The 19745-nt window shown below is 36.4% G+C and overlaps 1 protein-coding gene across 1 annotated transcript; it reads right to left on the reverse strand.

The window, feature by feature from the left end:
- Positions 1-577: 577 nt before the first annotated feature.
- Positions 578-14040, reverse strand: wdr38 (WD repeat domain 38). The gene is made up of 9 exons (XM_056446512.1): positions 13913-14040; positions 12441-12561; positions 9702-9818; positions 7762-7859; positions 7098-7178; positions 6890-7015; positions 4889-5041; positions 1656-1703; positions 578-1268 (listed from the first exon to the last, which is right to left on the reverse strand). The coding sequence occupies exons 1-9, from the start codon at positions 13982-13984 to the stop codon at positions 1173-1175; spliced, it is 912 nt and encodes a 303-aa protein (XP_056302487.1). The 5' UTR covers positions 13985-14040; the 3' UTR covers positions 578-1172.
- Positions 14041-19745: the final 5705 nt, after the last annotated feature.

Below are 19745 nucleotides of genomic sequence, written 5' to 3' on the forward strand. Positions count from 1 at the left end.
CATCCAAACTTATCCATATTTAATCTTTAATATTCAGTCAGCCAGATCAAGCACTTCTGGTTTAGTATAATCACATTACAAAATTGTCATGATTTTCACTGCCTGATTGACATATATAAAGTGTGTCTCAGACCAGACAAGAACCAATGCATTAAATCCCATTGTTCTGTGCCATGTTTTTAAAATATGGAAGTTCATTTTACCATAGTATTTTCAATGGCAATCCATGCTAGCCTGCTGATCCTGACAATGCTTGCATTTAAATGGTATATCATCTCGTTTTACGCTTGCACTACTAAATGAATGCTCAAGTCTATTTAACTGAAAAGATTTTCATTAAATTGCATCATAGATGCTGTAAAAGGAACCGTATGAACTTGAAAATAGTCACAAACATTTCACCGGAAGTTTATCGGTGGCTGAAAAACACTAACTGCATAATATTGCCCATTTATGGTTGAGAAAATGATTTGCAAAAGTTTTCAAGCTTAAGGAAACATTTCCAAATCACTAGCTGTTACGTATTTTCTTTAAATAATTAAATAATGATTTAAAAATAACAATATAAATAAATATCCTAAGTAGTGAGTTTTTGTTTGTTATTGTGTGTGCGCATTGCTTGTGGTTCTTTTCTCTCCGCCTCTGTCTCCGAATAGGTTTCATCATTACCGCACTGGTGCGGTAAATCAGGTGCCAGCACGTGGACGCCGTCTTGTTTGTGAAGACCATTTAAACCGGACTGGAACACCGTGCGGAGAGTCTTCTCTCTCCCGGCTTGTGTTGTAAAGTAGAAACCGTGTTGTATTTACTTTTTGAACGAAATTGTTGAACGCTGAGTGAATTATTTTATTTGTTTGTTTTCATGTGCAGGTAAGAGGGTTAAACTTGAGGTTTTTTTTTTTATTGTTTTTTTTTTTTAATTGTCTCCTTTCTGAAGTTTAACGTCAAATAAATTTGACTTTACGTTATTTCCTTAGTCATTCGTTGTTGTTTTTCATTTTGAACGGGTCATGACACTCCTGGATCCTCATTAATTTAGAGGAGTTCTAATTATTTTAATATTACTTATTGTTACGGGTCTGGCTTGCTGTGTGGAGCCAAGCAAGGTCTAAGCATCGTAACACTAGCTGTTTTCATCCACTGTGGAATTTTCTAGATTTGTTCTCCATCTCTCAGTTGTTTTCTTCCTCATTGAGCTGCTCAGAGCCGCTGGTCAGAAGCTCTCCATTGGGAGTGAAAACACAACCATATGCTGAGTCCTTATGACCCTGAAACACACACACACACACACACACATCATAATTATCGTCATCACGAAGCTCTATGATGTCATAACCAGTCAAAGATGCTTAATACTGTATTGTCACCAATGTTTTTAAACTCAGTATGGCTGATGCAGATGTCTTTTTACTGTGCAGTTATAAAAAGTTAATTTACAAGTGTCCAGTTTATGTTTTTTATTTCCCGTCAGACCATTTAACAAATCAAATTAATCAATTAATGCTTATTCCTTAACTGAACCTGACAGGCAAGCTATTGCTGGTTCATAATCAACTACACTTCAGCATAGTTTTCCATATCGGGTTGATTGTTTACATTTGCAAGTATTTATCATCCGAATATGTGAACGTTCCCATAATAAACTGCATCCCTACCTGTAGCTTCTTCAGACACTCTCCAGTGCTCACATCCCAGATCCTCACCTGATAAACGGATATATCCAAATCAAACTTCGCCTGTGGGTACATGTTCATGTGGTTTAAAGGGACACAAAGTTGTATCAAGTCATGGGTATGACCTAGTTCTACCCCAATATGGTGGTTTACAGGGAAATATGGTGGTTTACCTTGTTTCACTATAAATTAAAATGCTTAAAAATCACACTTAACTGGGTCTTTGGACAAAATTTAGAAACAGATTTCCTTGGGTTGGGTTTAGGGGTATGGGTAGGGCCAGACGGAATCTGCTGACGTTTTTTGCTATTTCCGCGGAGAATTTTGGTAAAAATCTGCGGATATCTGCTGAGTTATTTTGGGAGTATCAGAACTAAAACCTTAATATATGAAATAAAAAATAATATCTTTGTAACGTTTATCTAATGTTTAAAATTCAAATCCAATTAGATTCAGTTTATTTGGTAAACAAAGCAAGTCTCTCATATAATATCTCTACTAAAAGACAGAAAATATTACTGTACAAACTGCATTGTACATAAATCAGATGAACATTTTCATATTAGTCAATAATATTACTGTAATTAATAAAAAAAGTGAATAAATATAGATTTACACACATTTACTCAAGTAAATAAACAGAATTAATGATAGGCTAAAAATCTGCAGATTCCATGTGGGCCTAGGTATGGGTAAGTCCATATAATAAGAAGTTTTACAGTGTAAAATACATCATGCTTATGAAGTGTCCCTGTAAACCATGTTTACGAGTATGTGGTCCTGATGTATGCATTTCATAGGGACCAAATATACCCACAAGCAGTGCTGGGGGAAGTTACTTTTAAAAAGTAATGCATTACAATATTGAGTTACTCCCCCAAAAAACAACTAGTTGCGTTACTTAGTTACTTTTTATGGTAAGTAATGCGTTACGTTACTTTTCAGTTACTTTTGCATGACTTTTTCTGACCTTTGCTGATGTTTTGACATGCATCTCTTTCAGAACTTGCAGGGTTTTTATTCTTTTTTTTAATAGAGGAGCTCTGCAATTAATAACGCATTGTTTAACTTTCATTTACCCTTAAAAAACACAATAAAATGATATTTTAAGATATTTTTTTCTGAGAACTTCCTTAGCCCAGAGCAGTAGTGCCGTATATGCAGATTGAATAGAATTTTTTATTTGTCAGATTTTAGACTGACTGTACAACAATACAAATATCCTATACATTTTGAAATAAAACCGTCAAGAATAAAAGCACAATAAAGCCATGGGCTTGTTTCCATTGTGGTCCTCGCTGTTAAAAAAGCAAAATATGGCTGCAAAATACAGTTAATGCATAAAACAAACAGTACCTCCACATATTAAAACAGGAACAAAAATTATTCACAAACCTCATCCAACATGCAAACTATATATTCTCATCAAACAACCATCTTTTGATCACTTCTCTGAACCTCCTTAAGTCTTGTATTTCCTTGATAGATTTTGGTAATTTGTTCCTCATGATTGCACTTGTATATAAAAGCATATTTCCCCACTAGACTTCTAAATTTAAACAAACAAATATTAAAATCCCAACCCCTAGTACTTGATGAATGCTGTTGCCTCACCATTTGAAAATAGTTCACCAAATAACTAGGAACCACATTATTAAACATTTTACTTATCATTCCCAGTTTTGAAAAACACACTCTTTTATTAACAGTGAGCATGCCTAACTCTTTAAAAAGCTCTTAGTGCAAATGTGCTATAGGGTGAATTTTTAAAAATATTTGTACTAATTTATTTTGGGCCTTTTGCAATGTGTCCTTCATACTCTATGAGCAGCTGCTATTCCAAAATGAGGCAGCACAATCAAAATGGGGTTGAATCAAAGCTCCTGTCAATAATCTTAAAGAATGAACATCCAATAGATCAGCTTGCCTTACTTAATGGAAGTTTAAAGCAGTATGTTTGCTACTTGTGTACTTTTTGTCTTATTAGTTACGTAAAAATCACAGGTTATTGAGACAGTTTCCTTTTCTTCCATGTCTTTATCTTCCTTTTCTTTACACTGGCTCCCAGTTACATTCAGAATAGATTTTAGAGTATCATTACTGGTCTATAAATCACTGAATGGCTTAGGACCACAATACATTACAGATATGCTGACTGAATACAAACCTAACAGATCACTCAGATCTTTAGGATCAAATAAACTAGAAATTCCAAGAGTTCAGTCAAAGCAGGGTGAATTGGCTTTCAGCTACTATGCCCCTCACTGCTGGAATCAGCTTCCAGAAATGATCAGATGTGCTCCAACATTAGGCACATTCACATCAAGACTGAAAACACATCTGTTTAGCTGTGCCTTTACTGAATGAGCACTGTGCTACGTCCGACAGATCGCACTATTATGTTTTTCTCTTCTTTTTCATTCTTTTATAACACATTTGATCTGTTTTTATGCTTATTTTTTATTTATTTCATTTTATTTTTTAACCATTTTAATTATTTGTTTTTATTTTTCTTATACTTGTTTCTTTTATTCCTGTTTATGTAAAGTACTTTGAAATGAAATGTGCTATATAAATAAACTTGCCTTGCCATGTGTTCAGAATACAAACGCATTCTCTCATTGAGTGAACGATTCAATGTGACTACGTTATTTTTCAATTCAAAAATATATATTTTTAAAAGCCAATTAATAAAAACAAAAAGTAACGCGCATAACATTAATAAAAGTAACTCAAATATTATTACTTAATTTAAGTAATGCATTACTACTCGTTACTTAAAGTAATATTATTATGTTACTCGCGTTACTTGTAATGAGTTACCCTCAACACTGCCCCCAACAAGTAATACCACAAAATTGTGTTTTTTTTTGTAATACCACAAAAAAACTTTTTGTCTTGTCTCTGCAGGTTGCGATGTCCCAAATTTTGCTTGCCAATCTTAAGCCAATTGTAATGGTTTGTTTTGGATCAATTTGGAATTTCCCCATCCAATCGCAGAGCCCAGGGCACCAGAGTGAGTGCTCCTACTTGCCCCCACCCTGGTCCTAAATTTTGACAATTTGGGGAAATTTTTTGGTCTCCATGAGGATAACAGCTCATAAATCACATCAAATCAAATATATTGTCAAATGCTTGGGGGAAGAGGATAGAATATACAGTATTAAAATCATTACGTCTATGGGAAGACGAAACCCAACGTGTGTTTGGTTTACCATGTCGCCTTCAGCAGTAGACGCTAAAACCCGTCCATCAGTGGAGAAGGCCAAACTCCTGACCCAAACACGCTCACAGCCTCCCAACACAAACAGACACGCGTGACGTTCCGGCAGCCAAACACGCACAGTGCCGTCCCATGAGCCTGAGGCCTAAAACACACAAACACATTGTAAAACCCAATAAGTTCAAAAACTAATCCTAATGAGTACTGTGAACTTAATCCATTTAAGTAAACAAAGCAATTTGTGACCAGTAAAACCCAATTAATGAAGAGAACTCAAACCAACTGAGTACTGCAAAATCCAATAAGTTAGGGCAACTCAAACCATTTGAGGAAACCAATTGCTACAAACAATTTGAGTTAAAGGGCACCTATGGTGAAAAATCTACTTTACGAGCTGTTTGGACAGAAATGTGTGTAAGTATAGTGTATAAACTGTCATATTGGGGTGAAATAAACACACCCAGTCCTTTTTTTTTCCAAATTTAACAACATAAAAACGGTGGACCTATTGGAGCGGTTTTCAGATCGACCGCAACTTTATGTAGGAGAGCGGTCCCCCCGCCCACCAATATTGATTGACAGCTGCGCACATTAACATGTCCGGTAGTCACGTGTATAATCATATAATCAAGACAGGAAGAGCGCAAACCGGTAATAAAAGGTGTGTTCAGTTCGCTCGCATCATCAATCATCATCAAACGTGATCAAGAGTGAGTTTCACATGTTTAAAATGTTTTAAAACAGCATGTGTGTAATGAATTACAGCGATTCACTTAATCAGCACAGCCGGGTGTCAGAACAATTATAAAGGAAGACGCTTCAATCCCGCTTTGTGGACGTTAAATCGGGTTTATTTTGTACATTAATATAAGAGATATCCATACAGCAGTGGAGATTACCAGTATTATGTCACATATGCGTGCAAAACGAGTGCAAAATTTAACGCGCTGTCTCTCTCCGTGTGTCTGCGCTATGTGTGTGTGTGTCTGCACTATGTGTGTGTGTGTCTGCGCTATGTGTGTGTGTATGTCTGCCCTATGTGTGTGTGTGTGTCTACGCTATGTGTGTGTGTGTGTGTCTGCGCTATGTGTGTGTGTGTGTGTGTGTGTGTGTGTGTCTGTGTCTGTGTCTGCGCTATGTGTGTGTGTCCTCGCTGTGTGTGAGATCTGCTTCCTGAGGCAGCCGAGGGCAGCGATTGCTGACAGGCGTGTGGGAACGGTGGGCGGGGAGGACTAGCCTTAAAGGGCCAGTACAAAAAAACAGCAAAACCTTTTTTCCAGCTATAATATAGACACTTCAAACAGCTATAATAAATAATCTGATGGGTGTTTTGAGCTGAAACTTTACAGACACATTCTGGGGACACAAAATACTGTGAGCTTACTACATTTAAATTGAAGTAATTAGGTATTGTTATTAACTCAATATTTTCAACACTGAGTTCAAAACTTGTTTCAAATGAGTAGAATTAACTTTCAGTACATTTTGAGTTAACTACACTCATTTCTTTTAATAAAGTTGACTTAGGTTTTAGTGCACACATATAGACAATGGTCGAAAGTCAGTTAAGTTGAACTTTCTGTTCATCAGAGGACAAAAGTAACACCAATAATATTATCTCACAATAGAATTTACATCTTGAAATTTTTTTTTTTTTGGTGACACGGTGGTGCAGTGAGGAGTGTAAGGTCACTAGTTCAGGCCCTGGCTAGGTCAGTTAGCATTTCTGTGTGGAGTTTGCATGTTCTCCCCATGTTGACGTGGGTTTCCTTCGGGTGCACCGGTTTCCCCCACAGTCCAAAGACATGTGTTTGGTAAATTTGGTAAGCAAAATTGTCCGTAGTGTATGTGTGTGAATGATGAGCAAATGATGACAGGAATTTGGGTGATTTTTGTCATTTTTAGGTGAACTATCCCTTTAAGCATGATTAAAGAAGCACATCCTGTTTATCCCGATTCAAATATCAAACAAAATCTGCTTTGGCAAACTCACCAGCATCCCAGTGACAGAAAAACAGAGACAGGCCACATTTCCCAGGTGCCCCAGTAACACCACGGCCTCAGTTTGACGATCCCGCAGCTTCCAAACTCTCACGGCTCGATCCCAGGAGCCCGTGGCCTGTGGAGAAGCCAGAGAAAGAGGAGAAATGACGACTCCAAACAAACACAGACTCAGCCCAGAGATATCTCATCTCCTATACCACAGACTGCGAGTCGGATGAGAAAACACTGCTCTGAACAGCTGCATTATGACCCTTCAGCTCCTCCAGCAGCGCACCGCTCTGAAAACAACACACACATCAACATTACTGCGGCTAAAACACACCTGTCACTACACAAAACACAGGCTGGCGGTCATGCCTTTAGTCCATGTTTGGGGTTTAGGATGGAAATGTACTCATAACTGTCTTATAACTCTTTTTATCCTATTGTTCATTTATTTTTTTATGTTTATTCTATTTATTTTATTTAATAATTTATTATACCACAGGGGAATGCACCACCAACTTATCCGGCATATGTTTTACACAGCAGATGCCCTTCCAGCTGCAATCCAATACTGGGAAACACCCATATACTCTCATTCACACACACAAACTCATACAATTTAGTTTAGTTTATTTAATTCACTTATAGCGCATGTGTTTGGACTGTGGGGGAAACCGGAGCACCCGGGGAGAATATGCAAACTCCACACAGAATCTCCAACTAGCCCAGCCGGGATTCAAACCAGCAATCTTCTTGCTGTGAGGTGACAGTGCTAACCACTGAGCCATCTTCCCGGAATTTTTAAGGTATACACAGTGTTCATTATTTCTATTAAAGATCCAGATTGTACACCTTGACACACTGTTTGTGTCTCACCTGAATGCTCCAGATCAGGGCTCTGTTGTCCCATCCACCCGAAAGCAGCCACTGACCATCCGGACTGAAGCTCACTGTCTCCACACTGCGCCTGTGAGCTGACGGCCAACAACAGTTACTATAGTAAACTTCATCTGAATCTATACACTCTAAAAATGCTGGGTTTTTAACCCGAATTTGGATCAAATATACACAACCCAACATTGCAGGGGTAAATTTTTTTCAGTTCACTTAAATTAACCAAACAGTTGGGTTTGTCCATATATGACCCAATGTTGGGACAAATATTGACGATCAGTTACAGTATAATATATAATATAATACGATATATAATAATGTACCCACATAGCAAAATGTCTCTGGCCCATCTCTGGCCCACACAATCAGCTTTTGCTAGGCCCACATGCCACAGTGAATATGGTACATGACTGGACCAGGTCTGGCTTCCACACAAGGACCAAACATGGGCCAAATCTGGGCCAAGTCTCAGCCAAGTTAATAACCCACAACTGAGCCTGAACTGGGCCAGATATGTTGATGTGTCATGACTGCAATGAAATTGATAAACCCATGAATCATTGTACTTTAGGCGTGCTATGGGCGAGCTTTTTCTGACATGATTGGTATTTTTTTTTTCTTTATTCGAAAAATTATTTAAATGTATTTTAAAAGTGGGTCAAGATCAAGGTTAATATAGTTAACGAAAACGAACGAAAAAACGAAAACTAACCTGTAAAATAATTGTCGTTAACTGAAATAAAAATAAAAACGAGTTTTGTAAAAAACTATAAATAACTGAAACTGTATTGTGTACATACAAAACTAACTGAAACTAACTAAATTATAGCAAAAACCTCCTTCGTTTTCGTGAATGTATTTCATACATAATCTTACTGTAAGCCTTTCAGAAGTAAATATAATTCGCGCTGCAGGTGTCTGACCCTTTCGCACCTCGGAGTCTGTAGTCCTGCTGCCATTGGCCAGTCACCCTTGCTGTTGCTCCCACGACAAAAACAACGAGTGGACATGACAGCAGTACGGTGACAGCATTAAATACAGACACTTTAAACTATTACTTTAACACATTTGTGCCCAATAATGGGTTTTATTTCTGTATCGCGATCGCGAACGAACCTTTTTAACCGGATCTTCTAAGTGAACCGGTTGAACTAGTTCACCAAATCGAACTGAATCATTTGAAACGATTTGCGTCTCCAGTAAGCACTTATCCACAAACTACTTACTTTTTAACAAGCCTAATACCCCCTCTGACTCTAAATAATCCAATATATACTCTCATTCAGTTATTAGAACAGTAACGTTACATTGAGGTGGTGAACCGATAATACTGCGCATGCGTGATTCAGTGAAGCAAACACAAACAGTACAGCCTGCTGTGTGATTGAACTAAACTTGAACAACTGCAGCGCGGGTGAACCGAGAGGTTCTGGTGAAACGTACGTTTATTTCATAACAGACAATCGTAATGGAATTTGAATAAGTGAGCCATGCTTCAGTTGTGTTGCAAAACTTTACTGTAAGACATTTTTCAGATCATGGTGATGACTGAGATTGCTATTGTTGAGTACACGAATTAAAACTTGAATTTGAAAACAAAAAGGAAACGAAAACGAAATAGAAACTAAAATTACATGGCCCACATATCAATTTTTAACATTTGGGTCAAATACTACATTTGACATCTGGCCCAAGTATTGTGTGCCGCCTTAAAGACGTTGCCACTTCTGTTAAACCTGGGTCATATTTGGCCCACATGCGCTATGCCAGTGCTGGATGAATGCCTGCTGTGCCATCTTTATGCCAAATCTGTACCAGAATTCTTTGCTACCTGGGTATAAAAGTGATTTAATAATATTATTGTTGTTGTTGCTGAAGCTGTGAATAATGTAATGCATCACTGTGTGTGTTTGTGTTCACACCTGTCAGTGTGTGTATGCATTTGATGCTGGAGCTGCACCAGATTCTGACGCTGCAATCATGAGACGCGCTCGCAAACAGCCCACCATCACTGGAGAAAACACAGCACTTCACTGGACCTGCAGAACAACAGACAAACAAAAGATTTCAAAAGTCCACACTTATACTAAAGTACACACTTTAAAAATAAACCTGTTCAAATATAAATGGTCAACCTTTAATACCTACCTAAATTGCCTTAAATATTATTATATACCATTCAATATATAGCTGAAGACAATCTTATCAGCTTTCCTGTGAAAATCAAATTATTTTTCAAATATTTCCCAAGGGCTGTTTAATAAAGCATGGAAAGTCATAGTAATTCCTATTAATATATTTCTTTTGGATAAAGTCATTTTTCTTTTAATTTGGCTGGAGTAAAAAACATTTTAAAAGTAAAACCAGCTAAAGTCAATATTATTAACCTTATTTTCTTTCAATTTTCTACAGAAAAATCTACTATTATTCAATTAACCTAACTTATTTAACTTAAAGATGGCATGAAACATAAATTTGTCTTTTTTTATAATGTTTTGATGAACATCCAATTGAAACGGTACTGAAACGAGAAAAATAAATGTAGGGCGGTGCTTGATTTCGTTCTTTGGGAACTGATCAGATCATTGGAAGATGAGTGTTGCTAACAAAATGAAGGAAGATTGACAAATGGACAAAAATGAGAGGTGCAGGGATAGCTCCGCCCTAAATGATTGATAGCCCCACCCTGAAGGCTGATTTATACTTCTGCGTCAAGCACACGCGTATGCTACGGCGCAGCCTACACATGGACACATAGCCCCTTGCCGTGGCTGTCGGCATCGCTGACGCGCACCTGTCAAAAAATTTTACGCGTACACGTAGCGCAAGCCCTGTGATTGGTCGGCTTGGTAGCGCTGACGAGTGTGGGCGGAGGTGAGAGCCGCGCGAGCGTGATGCAGCAGGTATTTACAAGTGTGGAGTCTCGTGAAGGAGCTCCGGATGGAGACTGCTGTTTTGTGTTTACCTTATGATTAAAGTTGTTGCACGTCCGCCGGTTCCCGCCTCAAAATGAGCGAGTTTGAGCCACTTGTACATTCAGGAAGCGTTCAGAAAAAACAAAACACCAGCCAAGAAACTCGACAGAGAGGAACATAAACACCTCACTACCAACTAGCGTTTCGGAAGTGTTATTGCAGACCAACAGAAACAGCACGCAGAAGTATAAATGCACAGCTACGCGCGTTGCATGCACCGTGGGTCACGCCGATCACTTGGCGCAGAAGTATAAACCAGGCTTTAAGCGACTGATAGCCCCGCCCTAAATAACTGATAGTCAAGTCTAAATGACTGATATTCCAGCCCTAAAGGCTGATTTATACTTCTGCATCAAGTGCACGCGTAAGCTAAGGCGCAGTCTACGACGCGTGGACGCATAGCCCTCACAGTTGCCGTCGGTGCACCTCTCAAACAATGTAACTAGATGTCGCAACGACGCGTAACGCAAGCTCTGTGATTGGTCGGCTAGGTAGTGCTGACGAGTGTGGGCGGAGGTGAGAGCCGCGTGCCCGATGCAGCGAGTGTTTACAAGTGTGGAGTCCCGTGAAGGAGCTCTGGATGGAGACTGTTGTTTTGTGTTTACCTTATGATTAAAGTTGTTGCACGTCCGCCGGTTCCCGCCTCAAAATGAGCGAGTTTGAGCCACTTGTACATTAAGGAAGCGTTCAGAAAAAACAAAACACCAGCGAAGAAACTCGACACAGTAGAACATAAAAACCTACTGCCAGCTAGCGGTTCAGAAGTGTTATTGCAGAGCAACAGAAACAGCTAGCAGAAGTATAAATGCACGGCTACGCACATTGCATGCGCCATGGGTCACTGGGACTGATGGGCCCGCCCTAAAGGACTGATAGCCCCACCTTAAACGACTATGACTGAAGCTGCGGTCACACTTGACTTTTCTTTCCATAGACTTCCATTCATACACACGCGAATACGTCAGACCGGAAATGCGGGGTCATGCGTTAAGTTTCGCAGGTTGCTGCGGTGCAAAGTCGCATCACAAAATCGCATCACTTGACTGCATGAGACCAATCGAGAATCAAAACACGACCTCTCTGGACAGAAATTTAAAACATGGAGCAATCGCTTGCGTTTTTTAATGTCTAATCATCTTGTTTAATCCCGCCCCTTTTCGCTGCACCGCTCAACAGAATTTCGCACGCACAAAGCCCGGTGTGACCGTAGCGTAATAGCTACCCTAAATGACTGATAGCCCTGCCCTAATATGCTATGGCCCCGCTTTAATTTACTGATGGCCCTGCTTTAAACGTCTAGATGGCCGATAGTCCCGCCCTAAATGGCTGATAGACCTGACCAAAATTACTACTAGCCACTAAAAGACTGATTGCTCTGGCCCAAATTACCAGAAATTAACAAAAGTAATTTCAGAAAAGTCAGTTAGGGAAGGTTATTTATTAAACTATTTGATTAAAGATTATAAGGGAAAATAAATGTTTACAAAATATTGACATGCACAGATACATCGTTTAAAACAATCACTACTATACAGGTAAAAAATAAGAGTCCATTTTGATTTCACGCCAACTTAGTTAAACCTTGCACTTTAAGCTGATTATCTTGTAAATATAAATGACAACACAATATAATACGACATAATATTAAAGGAGAATGAAATCTGGGTTATTCTGCTTAAAATGTACCCGTGTGTCCGCTGACTGTGGCCAGAAGTTTGGCGGTGCTGGTTTTCCACAGGTAGAGTTTGCCGGCATCACAACAGGTGAGCAGAAGCTGACAGTCAGGAGAGAAAGCGCAGCAGTTCACCTGGAGGGAGGCAAAACATTCATTCATTTTCCTTCAACTTAGTCACTGATTATCAGGGGTCACAACAGCAGAATGAACTACAGAGGCGAAATATGGAAACTTCAATATGAAAAAACGCATAACTTTATAAAAGTTTTATGCTGTAGTAGCTAATGAGCAGATAGTGATTGCTCTTAAGAGATAACTACTTACTAGGAGCATGTCTACGGTGCCGATTTGGATTAGTCAATTTACTTAAGTTGCATGTTTTTGGACGGTGGGAGGAAACCGGGGAACCCGAGTTTGCATGTTCTCCCCGTGTTCGAATGGGTTTCCTCCAGGTGCTCCAGTTTCCCGCACAGTCCAAAGACATGCGCTATAGGTGATTTTAACTAACTGAATTGACTGTAGTGTATGAATGTAAGTGTTACAACCCTATGTTGGTCTTGTCTCATCTGTCTTTTCTGTTTTGCTTAGAACACATCTAATTGGCCACTTCCAGCTTGCTTGTTCCTGATTGGCCTACAGTGTTTTAAAAAGCCATGACACTACTTCCTTGGCAGCCATCTTGTTTTTGGTCACTTGCTTTGTGTTTGTTGATACTTTTGTATGTGGTGTAGGCCAGAGTTGTATGTGTTAAGTCAGAATATTTTTGATATTGTTTGTTATTTTGGCCTGGTCAGCTCCCGAATCCAAACCCCAGTAAATCTTTGATTTCATTTTCGATCGTCTTGTCTTTCATGTTGTGCACCATCCCTAGACGGTGCATAACAGTAAGAGCGTATGGGTGTTTCCCAGCACTGGGTTGTGGCTGGAAGGGCATCCGCTGGGTAAAGCATATGCTGGAATAGTTGGCAGTTCATTCCGCTGTGGCGACCTCAGATAAATAAGGGACTAAGCCGAATAAAAAATAAATGACTGAATGACATTTTACATTTAGAAGCTGGTTATTTCAGTAGTATCTGGATGCAGCCTTTTGATGCAAGCTGAGATTGCATCACTCAGCGATGCAATGTCAGACAAAATGCACTTAATGGAGTGAGTGATGTCATTGTGACATGTAGGGTTAGGGGTGGGGTTAGATGAGTGCATTAAAAAGCATTGGATGCAGCTCTGATTGCATCTGCACCAGGTCTGCATCCAGACCCCTCTCGGTTATTTACACACTGTTGCCACACAACTGTGTTTAAACCCCTTCTAAAAGTGATTTTAGTCCCCTTTTTTATTCAGTCTTTTAATGTTTCATCAAATCATTCTTCTAAATATGCCTGACTATATTATTTGCAAATAAACGATGACACTGAATGCCATTTTAATGAGGCTCTTCAGTAAGTCGTGGTATAAAGATTAGAGAAAAATAATGCTTACCGACCTCTCCTTTGTGTCTGGAGAAATATCTAATGTTGTCCACAGTGAAGTCCTCTGAGGGATGTCTCTTCCACATGACTCTTAATCATATAAAATATCCATGTCAGAAATGTAATAATGAATCAGACGTACAGTATATGCTGTCTGAATGTGCACTGCAGAGTTTCAGCTGTGTTTTGTTTGGGTTTTGGCTGTTTGTGTATCCACAGTTACGCTCTCACGAGTGTGTGAGGGCTGCGTTTATTGGTGTTTCTGCTGGTTTACACACTCATTACCTCTCAAAATACATTTACAAGCTCAGAGTGAGTGTTCACCTTATACAGTGCCCACCCCATTTAGAAAATTAATGTTTTATCCATTTCTCAGGGAATATAGCTCATATATTTTGGTGCATTTGAACAGAATTATTTATTAAAATAATATTTTAGTCACAGGCACAGCACGGTGGCTCAGTGGTTAGCACTGTCGCCTCACAGCAAGAAGATCACCGGTTTGAGTCCCAGCTGGGCCAGTTGGCATTTCTGTGTGGAGTTGTTCTCGTCGTGTTATAGGTGAATTAGATTAACTAAATTGTCCATTGAGTGTGTGTGTGTGTGTGAGAGAGAGAGAGAGAATGAGTGTATTTGGGTGTTTCCCAGTTCAGGGTTGCAGCTGGAAGGGCATCCGCTGTGGAAAACATATGCTGGAATAGTTGGCGGTTCACTCCGCTCAAGCGACCTCTGAAATAGAGACTAAGCCGAAGGAAAATGAATGAATATTTTAGTCACCAAACATCTTTATAAATAGAAAGACTAATCTAATGCATATGCACAATATTAATATAAATAAATATAAATATAAAGCATCTTATTAAAAATATTAATTTAAAAGATATTTGTGATGGGAGTGTACTCGTATATACAATCATTTGGATATATAATATATTTATGTTTATACGATAATAAATAATGGGAATGAAGCACTTTGTTACAAATATTTTCTTAACAAAAGAAACTTTAAAAACCTCAACAAATGATGTTTTAATAACTTCTTTTACATTTTTTTTATCTATTAAATACATAAATATGTTTCTTTCACATTTTGTTCCACTTTTTATTTCATGAACCCACCTAAAATCAATCCATGTGTTTGCACAGAAGAAATCCTAATATAATACAATGTATATTATATTATACAGGTTTGCATATAGTTTACATTTAATATATTTGAACTGCATTATAATGTAAATCTTACTATTTAGTTGAATGACATATAAATATAGCTAAAATATTATTTAATAACATTACGAGTCTAAATTATGAGATAGATTACATTACTAAACAAAAGGCAATATATATTATATTATATTATATTATATTATATTATATTATATTATGTTATGTTATGTTATGTTATATTATATTATATTATATTATATTATATTATATTATATTATATTATATTATATTATATTATATTATGTTATGTTATGTTATATTATATTATATTATATTATATTATATTATATTTTGTTATGTTATGTTATGTTATATTATGTTATATTATATTATATTATATTATATTTTGTTATGTTATGTTATGTTATATTATGTTATATTATATTATATTATATTATATTATATTATATTATATTATATTATATTATATTATATTATGTTATGTTATGTTATGTTATATTATATTATGTTATGTTATGTTATATTATATTATATCATATTATATTATATTGCTATGTTATATTATATTATATTATGTTATATTATATTATATTATATTATATTATATTATATTATATTATATTATATTATATTATATTATATTATATTATGTTATGTTATGTTATATTATATTATGTTATGTTATGTTATATTATATTATATTATATTATATTATATTGCTATGTTATATTAGATTATATTATGTTATATTATATTATATTATATTATATTATATTATATTATATTATATTATGTTATGTTATGTTATGTTATGTTATATTATATTATATTATATTATATTATGTTATGTTATGTTATGTTATGTTATGTTATATTATATTATATTATATTGTTATGTTATATTATATTATATTATATTATATTATATTATATTATATTATATTATATTATATTATATTATATTATATTATATTATGTTATGTTATATTAGATTATGTTATGTTATATTATGTTATATTATATTATATTATATTGTTATGTTATATTATATTATATTATATTATATTATATTATATTATATTATATTATATTGTTATGTTATATTATATTATATTATATTATATTATATTATATTATATTATATTATATTATATTATATTATATTATATTATGTTATATTATGTTATGTTATGTTATGTTATATTAGATTATATTGCTATGTTATATTAGATTATATTATATTATATTATATTATATTATGTTATATTATGTTATGTTATGTTATGTTATATTAGATTATGTTATATTATATTATATTGTTATGTTATATTATATTATATTATATTATATTATATTATATTATATTATATTATATTATATTATATTATATTATATTATATTATATTATATTATATTATGTTATATTATGTTATGTTATGTTATGTTATATTAGATTATATTATGTTATATTATGTTATGTTATGTTATATTAAATTATGTTATATTATATTGTATTATATTATATTATATTATATTATATTATATTATATTATATTATGTTATGTTATGTTATGTTATATTATATTATATTATATTATATTATATTATATTATATTATATTATATTATATTATATTATATTATATTAGCCTACATTATATGACAAGAAAAATAGAGACATTACATAACTAAAATAACAGAAATATATTGTAATATTATAACATATAACTTAAATGGGGCAACGCAGTGGCGCAGTAGGTAGTGCTGTCGCCTCACAGCAAGAAGGTCACTGGTTCGAGCCTTGGCTGGGTCAGTTGGCGTATCTGTGTGGAGTTTGCATGTTCTCTGTGGGTTTTTCCTCCGGGTGCTCCGGAGCACCCACAGTCCAAAGACATGTGGTACATGCTGCGTATATACTGTACGTGCGGGATAAATTGGCGGTTCCTTCCACTGTGGCGACCCCAGATCAATAAAGGGACTAAGCCGAAAAGAAAATGAATGAATAACTTAAATTACTTCAATTTTGTAACAAAAAAAAACTGACATATCATAACTAAAATATAAGCATAATGATAATAAAAAAGGTAAAAAGCATATTTATTATAATGAAAATTTGAAAAAGTACATAATATGTTATGGAAAGAGAAGCTAAAGCTGAGAAGTCTCTCAAATATGGAGTAAAACTGCAGTAAATCTATATTTGAGAATGTTAAACATGAGCTATTTTGGCATCATCCTGTTAAGTGCGTCATGTGCTTGCCTATTCTTGTAGTGTGTGTGTGTGTGTGAGTGTGTGAGTGTGAGTGTGTGAGTGAACCAGCATGTGCAAAAAAAACAACCCCGTGACCCTCCAGAAGTCCTGACTTGTCAGAGCTCAAGCTTTCTTTTTCCCGTAAAAATTGTGAGGACATATTTTTGAGGCCTGAGTGTGTTGAAATGCAAACATCTGCGCTCAGGGAGAGAAACTGACGCACTCTGGATGTTTCTGATCAGCAGGATGTTTAGTTGCTTGTTTGCATGAGTTTCAAGCAGCTCCGTCACAGCAGGAAATTCGTCACAACAAGTCACATCTCTCACCTTCACTGAAAAAACAATCAGTTTTAGAGAAACTGCAACCAAATACTGTCCAACTATCTAAATATTGCAGAGGGAATGTAGAGACAACATTAAAAACAATAATATTTTTTATCGCTCATATTATTACTATAAATCACTACTGAAAAAAACACCTTAACCAGCCTAGGCTGGTTAGCTGGTTTTAGCTGGTCGACCAGCCTGGTTTTAGAGGGGTTTTGGCCATTTCCAGGCTGGTTTCCAGCCATTTCCAGCCTGGTCTTAGCTGGTCAGGCTGGGTGATGACCAGCTAAAACCAGCTTGACCAGCCTAGCCAGGGTGGGAGCCCAGCCTAAACCAGCTATGTCCAGCTTAAACCAGACTGGTTTTAGCTGGATTTAGCTGGTCATTTTCCAGCCTGACCAGCTAAGACCAGACTGGAAACGAGCCTGGAAATGGCCAAAACCCCTCTAAAACCAGGCTGGTCAACCAGCTAAAACCAGTCTAGGCTGGTTTAAGCTGGATTTTTCAGCAGGGATAGAAAAGTTTTTTTTAATATAGACTTTTTTTCTGATTCAAAAAATCTTGACCTGCTTGGACAACACTGGAATACATCACATTCAGTCGGCCGGTCGCATACGGTCTAGTCGCAGGAGTTCAAATATTTTAACGGATCCGCAGTTCAAAACGGATCCGAATTTTCCACATACAGAGATGATCGGAACGCAGCTCCCGGACTGTGTGCAGTGGAAAAGTCTCCTTTAGGTTTAGCCAGTGAAATGCACATCAAATAATGCATAGCAAAATAGGTCATTCATTAATCATCGATGCTCCACTAAGAAGCTTCTGGAGACTTTTCTTTGCATAAAGATTAAGGGTGCTTTCACACCTGTTTTGTTCTGAAACAGAGATTAAAATCGTTACAATGTTGCACTTTGTACTTGGTGCTGTTCGCTTTCACACGGCAAAGTTTCTAAACGGACCAAAAGAGCTAAAACAAGTCACGTGCGAGTTTACTCTCCTCACGTTGGTCAGAGTTTCACGGTTTATTTTGCAGAGTGCCGCTCAGCTGTCATGCGTCCTTATTTTAATTCATGACGATGAGCAATAATAAGACATTATAAGCGGAAAGCTGCGCTTTAATTTTAAATGATGACACCCACAGACATCATCACCAGATATAAATCAGAGGTAAGACTTTCTCATACAGAGCCCTTGGCTAGAATTATGCATTATAGCTTTTACATTATGGAATGTAATAGCAGATAAACCAAGACTGTAGTTCGGTCAGTTTCCCTAATGAATAAACGGCTCCTGTTAATAGTTCAGCATGTTTTCACTTACGTATTTGACATGAAACGCATATCATAATTCTCTCTTCATATAGCCGTATTTGCCTATTACATGTCCACAATACACTGTTATATAGCCGGGCTCGGATCGTTTTGCTTTCTCACTACAATCGATCCGCTCCAGAGTTTGTTTCAATGGAGCCGAGACCACCTCATTCAGGTGATTTCAGACCGATTGATTTGGCGCGGATCCGAGTGCGATTGCTGGTTTCATATTTGCCAAATGAACCGCGCTAACTGGGGAAACGAGACCGGTTCCGAAACAAAAGTCTAGGTGTGAAAGCACCCTAAGATTAAAGACCACCTATGATTAAAATCATCCAAAAAGCTGTTTAGACAGAGCTGTGTGTTGGTATAGTCTGTCCACAGTCATATTGGGGTGATAGACAATAAGTCTCTTTTTTTAAATGTCCTGACGTTAAAATAGGATACAAATCCCTCCCATTTTGAGGTCGACCGCAACATGACATGGGAGTGCGGTTTCCCCGCCCACCGAATTGATTGACAGCCGCGTATTACCATGTCTCTGTAGTAACGTGTATAATCATATCAACAAGACAGGATGTGCGCAAAGCAACCAGGATTAAAAGATCTGTTCAGCTCTCTGTGATCATCAATCATCATCAAATGTAATCAAGAATGAGCTTTACAAGTTTATAACATTTTTAAAACAGCATGTTTGTAATGAAGACAGTAAAATTGCTGTAATTTATCACCACAGCCGCATGTCAGTACAATTATAAAAGAAGAAGCTT

This window comes from Danio aesculapii, chromosome 21 (assembly GCF_903798145.1).
Source record: "Danio aesculapii chromosome 21, fDanAes4.1, whole genome shotgun sequence".
NCBI classification, from domain to species: domain Eukaryota; kingdom Metazoa; phylum Chordata; class Actinopteri; order Cypriniformes; family Danionidae; genus Danio; species Danio aesculapii.